Source organism: Notamacropus eugenii, chromosome 7 (assembly GCF_028372415.1).
Source record: "Notamacropus eugenii isolate mMacEug1 chromosome 7, mMacEug1.pri_v2, whole genome shotgun sequence".
NCBI lineage: Eukaryota > Metazoa > Chordata > Mammalia > Diprotodontia > Macropodidae > Notamacropus > Notamacropus eugenii.
In genome coordinates, this window is record NC_092878.1 from 13,891,777 (window position 1) to 13,912,599 (window position 20,823).

The 20,823-nt window shown below is 46.2% G+C and overlaps 1 protein-coding gene across 9 annotated transcripts in view; it reads right to left on the reverse strand.

Moving 5' to 3' along the window:
* TEP1 (telomerase associated protein 1) overlaps positions 1 to 20,823 on the reverse strand; it is a 63,371-nt gene that overhangs the window by 8,012 nt on the left and 34,536 nt on the right. For all 9 annotated transcript variants that reach the window (XM_072623016.1, XM_072623015.1, XM_072623014.1 and 6 more), the window contains 30 exons: positions 19,618 to 19,765; positions 16,228 to 16,386; positions 15,890 to 15,970; positions 15,398 to 15,528; positions 13,944 to 14,003; positions 13,109 to 13,267; positions 12,467 to 12,643; positions 11,915 to 12,035; positions 11,269 to 11,393; positions 10,820 to 10,933; positions 10,587 to 10,704; positions 10,209 to 10,403; positions 9,902 to 10,077; positions 9,499 to 9,652; positions 9,213 to 9,392; positions 8,272 to 8,364; positions 7,940 to 8,072; positions 7,463 to 7,613; positions 7,109 to 7,242; positions 6,781 to 6,869; positions 6,436 to 6,550; positions 5,709 to 5,949; positions 4,478 to 4,601; positions 3,260 to 3,384; positions 2,974 to 3,073; positions 2,521 to 2,676; positions 2,159 to 2,371; positions 1,585 to 1,738; positions 1,253 to 1,465; positions 111 to 271 (listed from right to left, as the gene is read on the reverse strand). In XM_072623016.1, coding sequence (XP_072479117.1) covers positions 111 to 271; positions 1,253 to 1,465; positions 1,585 to 1,738; positions 2,159 to 2,371; positions 2,521 to 2,676; positions 2,974 to 3,073; positions 3,260 to 3,384; positions 4,478 to 4,601; positions 5,709 to 5,949; positions 6,436 to 6,550; positions 6,781 to 6,869; positions 7,109 to 7,242; positions 7,463 to 7,613; positions 7,940 to 8,072; positions 8,272 to 8,364; positions 9,213 to 9,392; positions 9,499 to 9,652; positions 9,902 to 10,077; positions 10,209 to 10,403; positions 10,587 to 10,704; positions 10,820 to 10,933; positions 11,269 to 11,393; positions 11,915 to 12,035; positions 12,467 to 12,643; positions 13,109 to 13,267; positions 13,944 to 14,003; positions 15,398 to 15,528; positions 15,890 to 15,970; positions 16,228 to 16,386; positions 19,618 to 19,765 — 4,300 coding nt within the window. The remainder of the gene's footprint in view (positions 1 to 110; positions 272 to 1,252; positions 1,466 to 1,584; positions 1,739 to 2,158; positions 2,372 to 2,520; positions 2,677 to 2,973; positions 3,074 to 3,259; positions 3,385 to 4,477; positions 4,602 to 5,708; positions 5,950 to 6,435; positions 6,551 to 6,780; positions 6,870 to 7,108; positions 7,243 to 7,462; positions 7,614 to 7,939; positions 8,073 to 8,271; positions 8,365 to 9,212; positions 9,393 to 9,498; positions 9,653 to 9,901; positions 10,078 to 10,208; positions 10,404 to 10,586; positions 10,705 to 10,819; positions 10,934 to 11,268; positions 11,394 to 11,914; positions 12,036 to 12,466; positions 12,644 to 13,108; positions 13,268 to 13,943; positions 14,004 to 15,397; positions 15,529 to 15,889; positions 15,971 to 16,227; positions 16,387 to 19,617; positions 19,766 to 20,823) is intronic.

The window sequence follows — 20,823 nt, forward strand, 5'->3', positions numbered from 1 at the left end:
GACCATGAAAGCTTGGGGAATCCAGTAATGTCTGTTGGCTACAGAGGACAAGTATGGCAGAGCAAGAGTGAATGGTGGAAAGGCCAATGTGGTATTTCTCTGAGGTATACCTGATCTCTGCTGCCAGTGGCCAGGATGCCCCCATCAGGGCTGAAGCTGCAGCAGGTGACAGGTCCTGTGTGTCCACGGAGCTCTGTACCAGGGTGGAGCACTTGTGCCATCTCTGGCTGGGTCAGGAATGCTACTGACCATAACCGCACAGTGAAGTCCTCTGCAGCAGGCAATGGGGAGAGAGGATACAAATTCTTAGGAAAAGAGCGAAGGATCATGACCACGATACCAGACCCCACCCCAAGGTGAGGACAGAGAAAGACAAACGTATGCTAAGTTTCCAGGGAGTGAGAAAAGATTTAAAGGCACAGGGAGCAAGGATCAAGTACAAACTTCTAAGTCCAACTCATATACCGCCCCCTTTGCAAAGACTTCCCTAATCTTTCAGTTAATATGCCAATACGATCTTCAAAGGTACTTTATGCCTCTCTTATATATACATGTATCGGGCATTATTCTGTATTATAGTTATTTGTGTATATTTCCTATCCCACTGCAGATCCTGATAAGTCGGGAACAATGACTTATCCAAATTTTGTTCTTCCCCACAATTTTGGACAGTTTTCTGCACCAAACAGGTACTTAATTAAAGTTGAATGGAATGAAAATGAATTGTACTGGACAAAACAGACTATGGAGTCTTCCAGATACAAAGACAAGACAGTGAATGCCATGGCCACGGAAGGTATTGAATAAATATGGTGAATAAGTGTTATGAACACATTCCCATGAGCCCGTCTAGCCCATATCAGTGTTTATGCTGTCCCACTTCACCTTGATCCCCATCACAACTTGGCAGTTCTTCAGTCACTGATGTTACGCTGACTCTTCCTGCCCTTATCCTCAGATTCCCATTGCCAGCTCTCAACATCATTCTACCCTCAGCAGATGACAATGCTTCTTCCTCCACTGCGATGAATAAGGCCATAGGGCACGAAGTGCCTCCTGTACCTGCATTTTACCTGCAGCATCCTCTCTCCTTCCCTTAGCTAACTAACCTCTTCCCCTTTGCATAAGTCCACTTAACTTATGGGGACCAAGAACAGGTCTCCAGGATAGAAATGGCCCTCATCTCCGTGACTATTCCAGATATCATATGCCTGGCCCATGAACATTTCCTTTGTCCATTCCTTTGGCTTACCTGAGGCAGAGGCAAGGAGTTCCTGCGAGGTAGCTAAACCCAATACAGCCTTCTGGTGTGTGGGTAGAAGCCAGAGACAACTGGGAGTTACAACTCCAAGCACCCAGCACTGAAGATGCCCATCTTCTCTACCACTCACCAGGACCCCGCAGTTCAACCAGGCCAGTGCGGACACTGCCACATCTGACACTGGGCATCGATGTTCCTCAGTACCTGGACAAATAGAGAGCATCTTAGAGTGGGGCCCAAGACTAGACCCCTCCCCAGGCTCGTATGCCAAATACCTTCTGTTCTTCCCCATTCATTTCTCCTGCTACCCCAAATCCCAATACCTGAAGAGGTACTGTAGATTCTGATGCCATCTGTGTGGTGACCAACAGCCACATGAGCCCCATCTGGACTGATTGCCACAGAGAGGGCAGGGGAGAGGGGCAAGGAACCCAAAGCCCCCTTGGGTCGGCCCAGGGATCCTGACCACACCTGTACCTATAGCCCAATACAAAAAGTGAAACCAACGTATTATTCAACACGCAAAGAAAGTTGCTCCCCACACCTAATACATCAGAAATTCTTTTAGAGGCTCTCAATACAAAAGCTACCAAATACTGGGTACCCACTTAGAACAAACCCTGACCTTGCCCACAGATTCCATTTCTCCTGAATCATTTTCTCCAGCAGAGGTACTCTCCCAAACCTGCCTGTCTCCCCAGGGTCTTTCCCACTCAGGAATACATCTCCACAGAGATTCTCCTACTGAAATTGCAGAGACTCTTCCCCAATAAAAAGACATACAAAGTTCCCACTCCCCAAAGCCTACAGAAAATTCAGCTTGCTCTTTCCCTCTTTCTCTCTCTCTCGAGGGCTCTCCTCTCCCTGCCCCTCCATCTGGGCCAACCCTGGGCTGACCTTGCCATCTTCCCCAGCAGTTAGCAGCTGGCGTCCAGATTGCAGGAAGAGAGCAGAAGTAGCATATCCTTGGTGGGCAGGGAAGGCAGCCAATCTTGCTCCCTTCTGCCAAGCCCACAGTTCAACAGTCCCATCCAGATGGCTGGCAGCTAAGACTGACCCAATCGGGGCAAATGCCACAGCTCGGACTGAGGACCCTGGGGCTCCCAGCTCCTGCAGGGTTAGGAGGAAAGGAAAGAGGCTATCATGAGAGCACTTTCCACCCTACCCCTTTAATATACCAAGCTTTCAGGTTCCCTCTTCCTTCCCATACCAGTCCTTCCTTCTCCTCCCTCTCTCCACAATGACTGATACTTTCTCACCATGGTTACTGTGAGACTATCCAGTCGGAGAACACTTAGGCGCCCAGCCCAGTTTCCTGTGATGATCACCTGCCCCTCAGGATGAAAGGCAACACAGTTCAGGGGCTTCTGGGACAAGTGCTGGGCAGCTAGCTTTCCATGAATTGTGTCCCACAGCTGTAGACAGGGACAAGCATTAGGTACAATGCACTAGGTCCTGAGGTCCCCACATCCAGACACACTTTCCTAATTTGAGCTCCCAGAGGATCCAAAGGTTGTTCCATTTACAACCTTGAGTCTGAAATCTGGCTCTCCTCCCATCAAGCGAGATGGCAGCCAGCCACACCTGACCCAGAAGCAGCATTTTATTCTGAACCAAGAGATGAACTCTGCAAGGCTATCTCCTAGTCAGTTTGTTATCCCCTGAGACAACAAGATTTTTTTATATCTCCAACTCAAGATCCTCTACTTTACCTTCAGATATCTATCCAGGGACACAGTGGCCAGTAGCCGCCGATCATGGCTCAGGCAGCAGTCAGTGATTTGAAGTTGGTGAGCTTTGGTCTGGAACACCCTGAGCCAAGGAAACTCAAGTCAGGCCTGTTGGCCTCCTCCTCTCCCTTATTGAGGTCCCTGGCTCTACTCCTTTTGTACCCCCAACCCCTGGCATCCTCACACTACCAATCTTTAGGTGATTACAGTCTAGAGAAAGAAGGACCAAAAGGATCAAGATGGTCTCTGGGGAAATTGGAGATCTTACCGCCAACCACCCTGAAGGTCCCAGAGCTCCAGGAGACCATCCAAGGCTGCAAGGAAGAGAGTGGTATTCGAGGGGCACAGACAAGAAGCAATTCCATCACAGCCACTCACTATGGACTTCTCCTCCTGTGGATACACCAAAGCTCTGCCTGATTCATACTTTCATTTCCTTATGCTTCTGACTTCCAATCCTAACCATAAAAGGTATCTGAGACAGCATAGTAACTCTGTACTCTCCTAACCCAGGGCACTCTGAGCTCCTCTGTACTCAGATGACTGTCCTGACTAAGGGATCCTCAGCCCAGTTCTAGGTCACTCCTCTGCTCCAGGATCCTGGGTCTTCTCTGAAGTTACAATGGCCATTAAAACTCTGAACCAGAACTCTGGAACCTATCTACCCTACCAGTCTTCCCTCCTACTTACATGAGCCCTCCATTCACCCGGCCAGATCTACTCACTATCCTCTCAACATGTCATGACCATTTCCACCAAAGCAGGTTTTATTGTACTAGAACTTCAAATATAAACTCATTTCATATATGCCTGAAACATAACAGGCACTTAACAAATGTCCATTTGAATTCATCTGAATCCTCTGAGGACCAGCCTAGCTAAGTCTGGAGCTGCCCATCACCAGAAGGCTGGCCACAGAACATGTAACGATGGGCCATGGCAACTCAGGAAGAACTGTCTTAAAGGGTTTTATTGCTCCTGAGACTATAAAGTGTGTGTGTGGGGGGAGGTGGAGAAGTGGAGGATTCACTGGGATGTGAAAAAAGAGAAGGCATCAGAAACACGCTAAGAAGGTGTGAAGGCATAATCCACATCAGCGAAAGGAAAATCCGCATCGTGCTGAAACAACACACTGTAACAGTAATCGTCATCTTTTTATGTTTCTACACTAGCCTTCACAAGGGCCTGGAATTCAGGGACCATTTCTTACTCTCCTTTGAATCTCTCTACAATCTTTTAATAGTTTTTTTTTAACACTTATTTGTCACTTGCTCAATCACGTTCACTGATTGTGAATTATTTTAAGAAGTCCTTCTCCCCTGGACCTCAGGAGTCTAGGGATGAATCTACTGAAAAGGCAGGAGTGACATCATCCCCAAGTGAGTTTGGTTGTCACTTGGTCTATAAGGGGAGCCTGTGGAGCCATCCTGAAGGACACTTGCAGTTCCTCTAACGTCTTCATTCCTTCCTCCCATGGCTCTCCTACCTGCCAGGTACATGTGTCCAGCAGGTGAACAATCCCACTGGCAGTAGCCACAACTGCCCGTTGTCCATTGGGGGAAAGACCCACAGCTGTAGGAGTCGAGGGAGGTACCAAAGACAGGCTGGAACTACAAAGGAAGTGTGAGAGAGGGAGGAAGGGGGGGGGACAAGGAATAGGAGAAAGGGAGAAAAGAAGTGAGGGAAGGGAGGGAGGTAGGAGGGGAATGAGGGAGAAGGGGGAGACAGAGAGAGGAAGGAAAAAAGGGAGAAGGAAATGGGGAGGGGGAGAGTAAACAGAACGTTCCAATATGTACCAACATATAGCTACACAGACATGGAAATGTCATCACACCCTACATGCTAGCTCACCTTACAGTGGTGTTCTGAGGATCAAAGGAGAAAATTAACGTAAAGCACTTTACAAAACTTATAGCCCTCTAGTAGCGTGAACTTTCTTGTATGTACCTATTAAGTAATTAATTTTTTAAATCAGGGGCTATCAGGGTTAAGTGATTTGCCCAGGGTCACACAGCTAGTGAGTTTCTGAGACTGGTTTTGAACCCAGATCCTCCTTACTCCAGGCTGGCTGTTCTATTCACTGTGCCACCTAGCTGCCCTGGTCTATTAATTTAAATGCTGTTGCCCCCATCAGGATGTGAGTTCCTTGGGGAAGTGAAGAGAGGGAAGGCAACTGTTTTGGCCTGTCTTTGTATCCACAGTACTTGGTACAGAGTAAACTCTCAATAAATGCCTGTTGTTTTTAACAAGAAACATGTGCTGGGCACACTTGCAGGCTCTAGGGACAGAAAAACAAAGTGGTCCCTGACCTCAGGGAGCCTACTGTCTTCTCCAGATATCCATGTTTGTTCCAAATCCATTAGGCACCAACATGACCACATCCAGTATTTCATTATTAGGAGGCACTCATACAACTCTGAGTTATCGTCAAGTGTAACTGCTTCATGTGCCATTTCTTCCAACGAATTTATTTTTTACTTGCTACCTCTCCTACTAGATCCAGAGTACTAACCATTTGCTGGCTCTCCTTGGTTCCTTCTCTATCATCAACTCTATGGCCAACTACCTCAGTTCTGTCCTATCCAGGACTGTAGTCTGTGTGCCCCCCTAATCTTCCACCAAGACTACCTCTAATTCTGAACTGCGCCCACCCTCCCAAGCCTACTACTTAGATATAATTGGCCCAGTAGAGATTCATACATCAGTGGAAGTAATACCTTTGCTGAGCTCCCATGGTCTGAGGCTTGTTAAGCCAGTGCAAGATGGGCTGGGAGGACCATCGCTGGGCAAGCTTTGGAACCTGGTGGCAGATAGGTGAGTCTGAGGGTTGGTTGGCTGCCTGCTGGGCCAGGAGTGCTGGGTACTGGGTGAGGAGCCTGGATTGCTGCTTCAGGAATGTGTGGAATGTGGCGACATCTGGCTCAGAGGCTGTGAGCTGGTCCACAGTGGCTGAAGATGCTATCCAAGGGAAAGGAAAGTCAAGGGAACAAGCATCCATTGAATAGTTACTACCAAGACCCACCATATCCAGAACCAAAGAAAAAAGGCAGCAGGCCTAGCCTACAAAGCATGTCAAAAAAGAAAATGGATGAGGCCTCTTTAGAAGGCCTCTTTTTGGCCCTGAGTTTTATCTGTGGAAAATAACCCTACCTGTCCTTCCCAGGGATTATTGCTCTCCCAGTAGCATCTCCAAGACTAGACTCCTCCCTACCCAATAATGAATAAATAAATACTTGTTAAGCACCTACTATGTGTCAGGCGCTGTGCTAAGCTACAGGGATAAAAAAAGCGGGGGAGGCAAACGACTGCATCTTTCCTCCAAGAGCTCAATCTAATGGCTCTTCTGAGGCAGAAGAGAAAAGATGGAAGACCTTGCCTTCTCTTAGGTCCCGAGAGGATTCAGCTCTTGGGCCCTTTTATAGAAAGAAGCTGTTCGTAGCTTACCATACAGGGCATGGGCCTCCCCTAGCTGGGACAGCAGACCCAGTTCTAGGTAGGTAGCCAAAACATTGAGGTTGGTAAGCAGGGAAGCAAGCAGGGAACTGTTTCCACTCTGTACCTGGGGAGTGCCAATCAAGATAAAGGTTAGATATTAGCGGTAGACATGGGAAAGAAAAACAACATTTACTCAGCTGATGCCTTGGCCCAGGAAAAGTAATCAGGATGCGAACTCATAGGGTAGTATAGGGAGGAAAGTGAGATGAGTGGGGAGTTCAGGGGTTTGGGAGGAGCCTAGGGATTTAGAGAAGGTCTAGAGGATTTGCACAGAGGTGGGGAAAATGGCTTTACCAGGTGATAGGGCAGATCATTCAGGGCCTCAGGGTGGCAGTTACGGAAGGTACCCAAGGCATCAGGGTCACACATCCTCCAGAGCTGAACTGTAGGGGACAGATGGGGAAGAACATCGAGGACAGGGATTAGAAACCAGCATTTGGCACTGTTCCTTATCCCTGGACAGTGAGCTCCTTGGCATTCCCTGGCCAATTTCCCTTGGGACACAAGAAGTCCCTAGTCCACCCACTCAGATCCCAGGAAGAAGAGGATTTGATTAGAGGCCCCATAGGATTTTCCTAACCCCAGGTTAAGATTCCCCCATTCACTGCCCCACCCTGATCACCTGCAATGAGGACATGTGCTGTGGTCTTCAGCCCAGGCCTCTTCTTATAGCGCAGCTCAGCTGCTGAACTTAGGGGCCCAGGAGGGAGGCGCAGTCGGGCTCCGGGAAGTTCCAGGGACCCCTCTCCCAGCAAGCTGGCCATAGCAGGGAGCAGAGGTAGAAGACAAACAGTAAAGAGTTTGACTAAGCCATGAGGAACCTGCACTACCTCCCACTGGATTTTACCCTGTCCTGGGAGAAGAGGATTCTGGCACTGAAGTCAGAGTGGTTTGCAGGGGAGCTCTTAGAGGAGAAGAGGAGCACATGATACCAGGAGGGGTACACAGGGCTTGAGTTGGCAGGGGCATCCATTACCTGCGCAGACTCCGGACAAGGTAGGTAAAGGGACCCATAGGATAGGGGTCTCCTTTGTTTCTAGCAGCCATAGCTTCTGCCCACTCCACAGTCTCCAAGGGCAGTGCCCACCATGTACTTATCACCCCATGAAGCTGGTCCAATGTTAGACCTGCAATCCAATGTAACCTTCAGTCTTTGATCATCCCTACAGCGTCTCCTAAATCCTTTACAAAATCCCAGTGACCCTATTCATCCATTAACCAATTCCTCTAGTGCCTCAAATCTCTCACCAAGCCTTCAAAGAGAACCCTCCCCAAATTCCCTGAGCTCACCCCCTTTTCAAACTTCACTCTAATCTCATTCTCCCCCTACCCCCAACTACACTGTAGTCAGTTAGCACCCCTCTCTCAGAGGTCCTAAACCAGCCACAGGCTGAGCTCCAAACCACCCTTCTCCCAAATGCCTCCCTCATTCATCCTGTCCCTGAAGACTGACCACCGCGTGTGACATGGAGGGCCGCTAAAGCAAGAGGCAAAATGTCAGATCCATGCTCCTGCTCCAAGACCCCTAGCATGTGCTGTAGCAGCAGAGGCAAGGTGGCTGGCAACGTCCGAAGTTGCTCAGACATCTAGAAAAGAGTCCAGCAGTCAGGAAATGGTTGTTAATGAGATACAGGTGATGCAGGAAGGAGAGGACAATAGGAAACAGGAAGGATATAGAAGAGGGATGGAGATACAGGTGGAAGAATGGGGGATAAGAGTGAAGGGAAAACAATGGCTGTGGAAATGGAAGATAGCAGAAAAGGGAGTCCCCCCGCTCCACCTGACCTGCTCATACAGCGTGAAGAGACGAAGGTGATCCGTGGCCAGGCGCAAGTAAAGAGGCAGGGCTGCCCCTCGCTTTGCCAGCAATAGCCGCATCTGGAAAGATGTGGGTGAGACTGATGAGGAAGAGGGACTAAGACCTCTCATTCTGGTCCTCCTAACGGCTGCCCTCCCCACAATGCAGACCCCCTGAACAGAGATCTCTCCCTTCAGCTCCTGCTTCCAGGGACCATCTCACTGCCATGTCACACAAGTCTGTCCAGCATCTTCCCTAGTGCCTAAAAGTCTTGCCCGTTGGGCTATGGCAGCATGACAGCAGAGGCCTTAGAGCCACTGGTCAGGCTTGGAACTGCTCAGATAAGGGCATAAGGAGACTCCTATCACCCCCTGGAAAGCTGAGACAAAGCTACTGATCTGAAGGCGCTCTTCTTGTCCTTGAATTAGGGTCAACTGGCCTAAGACTGCTACAAGACATGCTGTCACTTCTGGTTGGTCAGTAACACGCTCCTTTCCCTTACGTTTGCTATTCAGGATTTCTAAAATGGCAAATATTATCTTTTTTTAATGAACTGACATTGCTTACTAAAAAATGTATTTAGGAAAAACTGTAGCCTCTTCCTTTAAGGCCCAGATAAAATCCCATCTTCCACAAGAACCCTCTTCTGGTTCCTGTTAATGCTGGAACCTTTCCTCTGTGGATTACCTCCAATCTCTCCTGTCAATAGCTAGCTGATACGTAGTTGTTTGAAAGTTGTGTCCCCCTCAAGCACCTTGAGAGCAGAAACTGTCTTTGCCTTCCTTTGTATCCCTAGTGCTATTAAAAAAAAGTTCCTGCAGTTCTGACCCTCAGAATCTATCATTATATCCAATGACCTCACGCTTATACTAGCCCCCAGGCTCCCTCTGTACTCATCCCACCATTCCAAGGACTCCCTGCTCCCTACCTGATTATTGAAGGCTGTCTCCTCCAGACGCTTTCCATACAGGGCCAGCTCCTGCCTCACCAACTGGGCTCGTGCTGTTGGTTCCAGGGGTTTTAGGGCCACCACGTGAGCATCTCGACGACACTGAAGGATATCCCCCAACCCTGTGTTTGCCGACATACTCATGACTAGGTGCACTTTCTTTGGAAGATGAGAGAAAAAGAGAGTGAGGTGGTAGATGGTCCTTGCACCCCATAGCCATTTAAAATCATTCCCAAATTCCTCTATTCTGTCCCCCAGCACATACCTGAGGCAGGATCTTTGGAATCCAATCTGAGATCAGTTGACCACTTTGGTCTCCTAGTTGGTCAGCCCCATCAATGACCAGCACTAGAGTCTGGCCAGAGTGTAGGGACTGAGCAGATTTGGGAAGCAGGGTCTGTAGCTCCCACACCAGTCCCCTGTATGCAGAGAGAGAAGATCTCAGGAATACCTGAGTGCAGTGAGCAGGGAGAGATGACAGCCTCCTATCCCCAGAAGGGATGGCACTTACTACTTGTGCTACATGGAGCCAATCACATAACATCCTGGGACCTCAGTTTCCTTATCCATATAATGAGGGGTTGGATGACTTCTAATGTTCACTTTAGGTCTAAATCTATGATCCTATGGTCCGAGAGGGTGGAGAAATGCTTAAGAGGGAAGCTTACCGGTAGGTAGTTGGGAAAGGCCTGGAACACTGAAGCTGATGATGCAAGTAAGTACAGAGGCGTCTGAGCAAGGTGAGGACATAGCTTTGATCAGGACGGGCTCTGACGAAGTGGAAGAATACTTGGGAGCCCATGGTGACCCCGCAGGGAGCCTGTAAGGCTGATACTAGGGATGACTGTGGAGATAGGAGAGGAGAAGCTGTAGCCAAAGACTTGTCTTTAAGAGTCTAGCTTCCTTCCGTTCTCTTGGCCCAGCATACATAACTCCCATCACCCTCCTTCCCCCCATCCTCAAGCCCGCCTGTACCAGGAAGGCTGTCTTGCCCTGTCCAGATTCCCCAGTCACTAGGCACAGGCTACCACCGCGATGCCGTAGCTGTTGGACAGTGTCCTTCAGGAGACTGGGCCGGGCTGGACTAGGTGGACACTGTAGCTGCTGAAAGGCTGACTGTACAGTGTCATCGTTCTGAGTGGATTCAGTCTCTTCCAGTCCTGATTCTGGCTAGGATGTACATGGAGAAGAGAATCTCAGGGTGAAGGGCACAGCTGTCCTCCACCCCTAGGGCCTGGCTCCCCTGCCTCAACCTACCAATCACCTGCTATAAACCTCTCCAATACCCCAATGTGCATATTTTTCGTTGTCTCAGTACTAACCCCTGGCCCCCTCCCAGTGATCGTCACTGACCTGTAGATAGAGTCTCTGGAGCAGCTCCCACACATGCTGAAACACCATCTGCCCAAACTCTTCCAGTCCCTTCACGTATGGCCGGCCTGCTGCCACCCCACCCCACACACAAGAGTACCTATAGGCAGAAGGAGCACCGCTCAGAGCCCAATCCCCAGCCCTTCCTCCATACCACCCACACAGCATACCCCCATACCCCCAACCCAGAGCAGGCGCTGCCTCTTCCTTCTTACCTGTGGCAGGTAACACCTTCCTGCTTGTTCAGGTAGCTCTTCAGTTCTGAGATTCGCTCCGCAGCCTCTTCTGACTCAGAGGCAAAGTCAGTTTTCCAGGCATCTGGCACAGAGCTGGCCAACCAGAGACATGCCCCACCCCAAATTGTAAGCTTCCCATCAGAGAAGATGGAGATCCCACACAACACCATCATGCTTTGAAATATGCTGTCTACTAATCCAAGGCTGTGCTGGTCCTACAAATAGAAGTCATGTACTCTTCCTGTCTTTATGATCCTTTTTCTAGCATCATGGTTAGGAATGCCTATGGGGTAATCAGGAGGGAATAGTGCCCAGTACTCAGGGTGTGCTATGAGTGAGAAGGAGGGGGCATTTAGTACTCAAAGAACAAGGCTCAAGGTTTCAGGGAAGCCGAGTCATGTGTGTCATGTGGGTTGCAGACAAGGTACCTGAGGAAGTTGGAGTCTCTAAGGTAGATGAGAGCTGGGGTAAAACACTGGTGGCGGGAACTTCTACTTAAAAATTGCATCACCTCCATCTCAGTCACAGATCGGCCAGATGGATAATCCTTTGCCTGAGAGATGGGAAGACAGAAGACTTCATTTTGGGCCAATGGATGCCTCCTTTTCTTAAAACCTTATTCTAAGCAGGTTCGCATATCCCTTTAATAATCACCCTTTATAGACACCCCCTTTTGGGTCTAACCTTGTCCAGCCAGTTGACCATAATCCTTAAGAGGAAACCTTCATTCTAACACGCTCCTTCCTTCCCAATATGTCCTTCACCCTAGTCTTAGCTCCCTGTCTCCTATCTAAAATCTTCAGGAGAGGGGACATAATATAATAGCAGAATGCAGGGTCTCAAAATCAAAACACCGTGTTCAAATCCAGACTGCCACTTACTACCTGAATAACCTTAGGCAAGTCACATCAACTCATCTCCATTTCCTCATCTGTAAAAATGAGGGGGTTGGACCTCTGTGCTCCCTTCTAACTCTCAATCTGTGAAACTACGAGTCCCAGACCCTTCTCCATGGTTCAGATCCCATATTTCTGGTTCCTTCCACATGCCCTCCCCTTTCCCCAGCTGCCTCACCCAACAGAAGTGTGGAAGGTCAGGGAGGCTGTAGTTGGGAGGAACATAGCCATAGCGGGAGCCCAGCATCCCTACAAAGAGTTGTGAATTTTCCACTTCCCCTAAGCACAACTCCAATTGTCTACAGAGACAAAAAAGAGAAAGAGAAGACAAGATAAGAACTGTCACTGGGTAGGTAGGGAAGAGGAGAAACAAAATACATTGGAATAACAGTGTTAAATGACGGACATGATGCAAGAACCATCCGTTACAAGGAAGACAAAGATGACGTAGGGAGACAGCTAATTGTGGGAACTCTGGAATTAGACAATAGATAAGAACACCTAAGAGCACCCACATTTCTTCAACATCCCCAAATTCCTACCTTACCTGTTTGGTTTCACATGTATAAGCTCCAAAATACCTTAAAACTCTCATGCCCTAAGCATCTGCTCCCACCTTTTCTAATCACCTTGTTCATGTGGGGTCTCCTCCAAAACCCCAGCAGCTCACATGTTTCTGGTATTCCAGGACCACGTCACCTATCCACTTCCCTTATTCCACTGCACACACCTGTCTTTTTGGGTCTCCTCCTCAGTAACTCCCCAGCGCAGGTCAATGCCACGTACACTGATGTGGTGGTGGGCTGCACGGGCCTGCAGGGCAGGTATCACTGAGCGCAGCAGTAGGTCCCGTTCCCCATGCATATCCAGGAAAGTAGATGAAATGAAAATACGGACACTGCGCCAGCTGGAGGCAGAGAAGAACACAGGGTCAGCATGGCTCAGCTTAGAGATCACCCCACACCCACAGCCCAAAGATGCTGCTAAGGCCCTAGCCTAACCTTAGTCAGAAGCAGACCTGGGGCCCAGAGACATCAGTCAGTGGGTATAAAAGGAGCCAGAGAACAGTTCTTTTGGGAACCACCTGCCCAGTCTTGGCTTTGAAAATAACATGCAAACTTCACCTGTCCCTCCCAATATTTCCTGCTTTCTCTATATCTTATAGAACTGTCTGCAGAGATTTGTAGCATGGGTAGAAGGAGAGGACTTGATAGGAACCCCATCCCTAGACCTTATAGAAGGGGTTCACCCCTACTCAGAAATGAGAAGTCATGACTGTATATGGGGAAAATGTGTCACTTTCAAAGATCCCTTCATGCACCACAGCCCATTTGTCTTCTTGGTTTTCCCAATCCACCCTACTCAGACTGACCTATGCTGGGGAGCAGGGGCCAGGGGGCCTGGTACCCTCTCCTCTAAGGGCCTATCAAGTGGAATCTGTGCCACTCCTTTCTGGGGTGGGATCTTGAAAATCTTATCCATTTGGTCCACATGTTCCAGGAGACGAGACATCCCACGTTCTGAAATAAACCTAAGTCATAAAGCAATAAGATCAATAATAGCCAACAGTCTAAGAGTACTAGACAGATTCCCCATGGATCGGGAGCTAGCAACTGTAAAGGATCCAAAGGACTGACTGGTCAGCAGATGAACAGCACGTCCTATTCGCCCTGGCTTAGAAGAACATCAGAGGATCATCCATGTTTCGTATAGTCATCAACAGATTCACTCTTCAGATAATGGCAGTTGTGGGTATAGGAAGGAGTAGTCATTGAGGCTATATGAGTGGGCAGTCAGTTCTGCACAGCTTAGTACTTTTTTAAAAAATATATTAGTTTATTTTTAGTTTTCAATATTCACTTCCGTAAAATTTTGAATTTTAAATTTTCTCTGCTTACCTTCCCTCGCCCCATGCCAAGACAACCTGACAGCTTAGCACTTCTTAAAGGGGCATTTGATTAAGATCTAAAGATAGTGGTAAAAGAGTAATAACTCAAGATATGTTGGAGTTTAGAGAAAAGAAAATGGGCAAAAAAAATGAGGCCGAAGAAAGATGATCTCAGACAAGGCTGAGAGTGATGGAGCAGTTTATAATTAGGAGCTGGGCTTTAATTTGGATGGGGAAAGGAATGTAGGCCACTAACACCTCATGAGCCTGCTTAATCCCCTTTGATCCCTTTCCCCCCATCCCAAAACCCAGGGCTCACTTCAGTATTCCATCGGTGCAGCCTGTGAGGATGACATCATTGGGGTTCATACTGAGCGAACTGGAGGGGGGAAAAAGAGAGACACTGATAGGAAAAACTGTCACAGTAAAAACCATCCCAAATTAGGAAGGGCTGCCTTCGGTGTGAATTTCCCATCAACACAGGTGTTCAAAGCAGAGAACCTGTCAAGGTTGTTACCAAGAGGATATATTCTTTTGATAGGTGTCTCTTGCAACTTGGCATGTGCTCTCTACAATACTACTGTAAAGGGAGGAGTAGGCATATAGGATGGGGTCATTCAGTGTATAAATCAGATGTGTCTGTGCTGTGATCTGTTTTTTAGGTGAGAATATCTTTCTGATTGGGTTAAGAAGAAAAAAATGTGATTGGTCAGCCAACTAATTAGCCATCCCTCTGGCTCTAACTAGCTAAAACTTTGGATGAATTTCAGAGATCAGAGACTCTGTAAGATAGACGTCATGCAGGATGTGAGGAGAGAATTTTCTGTCCTCTCTCCCTACACAATGGCCATGCTGCTTTGAAGGGGAGTTACTGGACCAGTAGAAGACTTGGAATCTGGAGGGAGACGCACCCTCCAGACAGAAATAGATACAGAGAAGACTATCCCCTGTATGAGAAGGCAGCTTCAAGATGCCAGATAGAAACAGACCCTGGGAACCCCACCGCACAATCTGCCCAGGAAAGATCCTAAATCTAGGAAAAGTTATGTGAGTATTCCATGAAGAAAGAGAGGTCTTTCAGGTGCAGCGGTGCCAGGAGTTGTGAGCCGCTTTGTGCTACACCATTGTACCAGTGTTTCAATGGACATGGTTGGTGTTTGTGGGAGACTGTATCCCAGTGGGGGGATGACTTATAACTACTATTCTTATTATACCACTTGAGTAAATGCCTTAGATAAGAATTAATCTAATCTATTGGCTGTTAATGGGAAGCACACTGGTGGACCTTTGAGAGCTATAGTGTTTGAGGCACAGAGTTACTCCCAGAAACAGAGGTATTCCACAGCATTACTCCTAGAACCTAAGGCAGCAGCTGCAAATGTCAAGTACAAGCTGATGGGGTTGCCAGGAGTGGTGCTCCACTACACTACCAGAATCTGGAAGGGTACATTCTGACATACCAGTACACTACTTCTCTCTGCTGGAGAGGACATGCAAGGGGAGACTGAGACTGCCTGGGCGCAGGTCATCACCCAGTACTGAGCTGCAGACCCCAGAAAAAACAACCCCAACATTTTTAAACTTGCGGTGAGGCAATGACAGAAAAGAGAGTTTGGGAGCTGGGGAGTGAGGTCATTGGATAGAGGAAAGGGAGGAGAAAAGACTCAAGTGGACCACAAAGCTGTCTGGAAATAGCAAGTAATAATAAATTGTCTCCTTGCATCAGGTGATTAGGGAAAGAAGGATGGGAGGAGGAAAAACAGACCGCCTTACCCAGGATGCATCCCAGTTAAGTCAACTCCAACAAAAAGGCATTTGGGATTCACACGCTGCCAGAAGAACTGCTTGGCAGACACAAACTCAGGGAACTCCATGGTGTCACCAACAAAAATAACTGTGTCTATCTGCAGAATAAGTAGTAGGAGCTCATTTCAGAGGGAAGAAAAAGTTTGAGGGGCTTGTTGGGGAAGTGGGAGAACTGATAAAGTGTTAAGAAGAAAGTGTGGAGATCAGTGGAAATTTTTCTGGGAAGTGAAATCCAGATATGCTCCCCTGACTCAAGAATAATGCAAGTGACATCACACATAGGAGGATATAAGGAAAGGGAAGGGAAGGAAAGAGTTGATAGACGAATTACATTTGAGTCTAAAGGAGAGACTTTAGCTGGAGTTAAAATAAAAGGATCAAGAGAATGTCTATCAATAACATGAGTTAAGAAGTTTGGGACTCAGAGGAAAGGGTTCACCTTCTCTAAGTCAGACTTACTGGCACCCGCTTAGTGACCATGTCCAGCAAGTACTTAGCAAAGGGATGTTCACTTGATTTTGAGTTCTCTACAGCCATATCCTAAAACAAACAGGAGAAATATTTTAATCAGAAAGAGAGAAATGGGCAAGTTGGTCACTCAGCCCACCCCTGGGCAATGTCCATCTCTCTGTCCATTCCTACTCGTAAGGGCTATTTCAGGTCGTTGTGCTCATCTAGTCAGACTATCCTTAGGCCCACCTCCTTCAGCTATCTTTCCTGTACCAACCTGTCCAGACTTTGCCCAGGCTTTGCCTAACTGCCTACATCTCCCCACCCAGCAGAGTAGTCAGGCTCACCTCTATCTGTGTCTTGAGCTCAGTTGCAGTCTTTAGGATGCCCTCCTCTGGATTAATCACCGCTTTCTTCAGAGTACGTCTTTTACAAAGTAATAGTTCAGCTTGCTCGGCACGGGCCACAACCATTGCAACCAAAAGTAGCACCTGATTCAGGGGATTCTATATGAGAGAACAGAGGAATGGAAAGATGGGGAATTATTTTAAAAACAAACTCCTACCATGAAGAATTCACAGAAGCACAGGAAGAGAGACATATGAAATGCTGAAAAACAGAGAAAGCAGGAAAAGAGAACATTATACATTTTTATAAATAAAATGTTATCAACAGACGGTTAAGGACAAGTGACATATTCGTGTTGTATGTATGCAGTCAAGAAGGCCAAAAAGAAGCAGGATGATGTGTAAATCAGATGTGTCTGTGCTGTGGTCTAGGATAATGTCACATAGATATACAGCTTTTGGGGAAAGGCTAACATCTGGCAAATAGATCCTTTGTACAATCATTTATATGGTGGGGTTGTGTGGGCAAAGGCCATTCCAGGATGCATGCTCATCTTCCTTAATGTCTTTGTTCATATCTATCTATAACTAGCTATGTAGATATCTATTTAGATATGTTTACCTACAGCTATATACGTGCCTATAATTTGCCAGCGGAAATCAAAATTAAATTTCTATTAAAAGAAAAATAAACAAATATACTCCCATCACGTGGGCCTGAAGTTTGGATTATTCTTCCCAAGCACTTGTTGGAGAGGCAACTCTCCAATACAATGACAGTATAACATTTGGTGTCGACAAGTAGTGTTCCGGCCATCCCTCTGGAGACTTTTGAGAGGGCAACATCCCCCAGGGGACTCTTTAGAATACAACCTGAGAGAAACAATTATTTTTTTTATAATACTAATAACCCATTTTAAATGAGAATCCAGACTTTTTATTTCCTCATTCAAGAACCAGTCCCTGTAGGTCAGTCAGGCAGTCTCTGAAGGACAAGGCTGATAGATGAGATTGCCCTAAGCCTTGGGGAACATGGGGCAGGACCCCACTCAACTAGGAGACTTTAGTGAATTCTTGCCCTTGGGGAATAAATCCAAGTTCTTGCACCCTTTCATTGGGTGCATTAGGGTGACCCAGCTCATGAAGGTAAAAATCAACCAGAGTGGTCTGGGTGGAGATGGATTCCTCTGTGTAGATTCCTGAAGGCAGCTGAGGTTAGCCTACCTCCTCATTTAGATGTCCACTAAATAGGGTTGATTTTCTCCTGTCATGGACATTCTTTTTCTTTAAAAAATATTTAAGGCATTCAGTGTCTCCATTAGGAGTTTTTGGTTATCAAGAGAAACCACTGACCATCAATTTATTGATTATTAGCCAGCCCAATTAATAAACTGATTACCGATTACCTAGAAACTCTGTCTCTTGGATTTTTCATTTGTCACAAACCATTAGTGACAAAGAACATCAAGCACAAATCTCTGGTTGGGAAAGGGGATGGAAAACTTGTGAAGGGACTTTCAGGACAACTAAGATACGGGGAGAGGCTAGAATCTTTGTTCCACCTACCTTAACAATGTTGTTGAAGGAAGCCAATAACAAATTTACAAATAATAACTTTTAAAATAAAGAGTATTTTTGTGGTAACAAAGAACTGGAAACAAAAGTAGATGCCCATCAGTTAGAAAATGGTTATACAAACTGGGCTGCATGAATGAAACAGAATATTACAATGCCATAAGAAATGGAGGAAAATGATAAATCCAGAGAAACATGTAAAGACTTACATGGGCTGACATACAGCGAATTAATCAGAGCCAGAAAAACAATATGAATAATGGCTACAAAAATGAAAACAGAAAGAACCACCATCACATAATAACTGAAAGTGAATGTTGGGAAATTATAAAGAAGAACCTTGGCCCCCAAAAAGGAGATCTGCAAAGATACCTCTCCTTACTACTTAGAGTGTTGAACACTCCATACAACATTAGAATGTTTTTATATACTGATCATTTTGTTAAATTTATTTTTTCTTTTCTTTAAAAAAAAATTGTCAGAGGATATAGAAAAAGTGGGACACTAATACAATGTTGGTGGAACTGTGAACTGACTCAGTCCCTTGGGAGAGCAATCTGGAATTATACCCAGAGTTATAAAACTGTGTATACCTTTTGACCCTGTAATACCACTCTCAGCTCTGCTTCCCAAGGTGATCAGAGAAAAAGAAAAAGAACCTGTATGTTCTAAAATATTTATAGCGGCTCTTTTTGTGGTAGCAAAGAACTGAAAATTGAGGAGATGCCCATCATCTGTGGAATGCTAAACAAGCTGTGGTATATGACTGTGATGTAATGGTACTATGTTGTAAGAAATGAGGAATTGGTTGATTTTAGAAAAACATAGAAAGATCTGCATGAAATAATGAAGAGTGAAATGAGTAGAAAACATTGTATACAACAGCAGTAATAATGTCTGGAAAACAACTGTGAATGAGTAAGTTATTCTAAGTATTACAAATACTCAAATTAACTACAAAGGATGTATGAAAGAGGATGCTATCCACCTCCAGAGAAAGAACTCGGAAATAGAAATATGTATAGTATGGTTTTACATATATGTGTATGTATGTATGTATGTAGATATTTATACACATGTAAATATACATGCATACATATACGTGTGGTAAGTATGTCTGTGTCAAATGGTGGCCTTCTCTAGTGTGGAGTAGGGAGGGAGGGAGACAGTTTGGAATTTAAAATGTAACCAAAAAATAAATTAAATTTTAAAAAAGTTTAAAAAAGGGCTATTTGTCTTAGGATGGCTTTCTGGGAAAAGAAGGAGAAGGGATACTGGATGAAATATGAATAAAAATCTATTTTAAAATGGTAAAAAGTGCTATACGTAGCGTCAAAGATTTATGGCTCTAAGGGACCTGAGAGGTCATTAGGTCCACCGCCCTCATTTTATAGGTAGAAAAACTAAGATACAGGAGTTTAGTGACTCATCCATGGTCACTAAACTAGTGTCAGATTTGAACGTAGGCCTTCCTGAGTCCAAGTCTAGCATTGTTAGTCACTATGCCTCAGTGCCTCTTTTATTTACAACCATGACATATTTATTAATAATAATGATAACAAATGAGGCTGGAAAATACACAACAGGGATTTCCTGTTCATAAGCAGTAGGGAATCAAGCCTCATGCCTAGTGACAGAACTCAAGTCCTTTTAAAAATTCAGGAACAAAGGGTAGACTGCTTGTGGGGTACTCGTTACGTAGAGTCCAGTCCAGGGAAGTAGACCACATTCATAAGGGTCTCCAGCACCCTTTTACCTTCCACCTTCTCAGTTTAGGACAGTCCCATTACATTCCACCTCCCCCTTTTCGTTTACCCTTTTATGATCTTGGGGTTGACCAGGATTACAGACAATCACGGTGCGTCCAGGCAGCGGTGGCAAGTTGTGCTGCACGGATATGTTCATGGCTGTTTCCAGGGCCTGTTGGTAGCGCTTCATCATCTCCCAGTCTTGCTTCCACTGGCTATAGGAGAGAGACAAAGACACCGGAGAGCTACTCCAAAGTTCAGGAAAGATGGAAGGTTCTTTCAGAGAGCACACAGTCTCATCCTCCTCTCTGACTCTCCACTGGCACAGCAACCCGCTGTGGCAGGAGGTGCTGATTAAGGCTTTCACAGCCTTCCCTCCAACAACTCCTCCTGAAACATTCTCACAGACAAGAAAGAGGGGATCCTTTCAAGGTTTCTACCACAAATCACACGGGATTATGCTTGGATAGGAATAATAATAGTGGCTAACATCTATACAACATTTTAAGGTTTGCAAAGCACTTTACGTTATCTCATTTTATCCTCACAATCCTACTATGAGATAGGTGCTATCGTGATCCCCATTTTACAAATTAGGAAACTGAGGTAGCAGGTGGTTAAATAACTTGTCCAGGGTCACAGTGAGCATTTCAGGCAGCACTGGAATGCAAGTCTTTTGAACTTCAATTCTATCTAAGCTGCCTTTAAAAGGCTTATTTCATGCAGCAGGATAATCACACTTACTTAGGAAAAAAGAAAGAGAACTAGGAAATACAAAGGGGCAGGGAAAAAATTGAGAATTCCTATGGAGAAGAGAAAAAACAGAAATAAATGTAACCAAGTCACAAAATGACCTGATAAATAAGACAGAAAATCAAAACTAGGACAAAGGCTGATGGAGGCCTTCAGAGGTCCAGAGAGATTGAGACACACAACCAGCTGGAAAGGGACATCCCAGGTATGGACACAATGGATGCCTGGATCAGTCAGGAAGCATTCAATGAGAACCAGTGATGTTCCAGGCACTGTGCTAGGCACTTGGGATACAAAGATACAAGTACTTCTTCTATGGGAGAAAAGGAGAATGGGAAAAAGGGGTGGGGTGAAAGGAGAGGCGTGTATCTGTGAATGACCAATGTGTGATTTCATCAGCGTAGGGGGGGTTCCTGAGGAGGAACTTTCTCTCTCAGCGCAGATTGGCTGCATTTCCCATAACTTGTCGTCTCAGCTGCCTGGAATGCTGAGAGAGCCAATGGCTTCCTCAAGATTACAC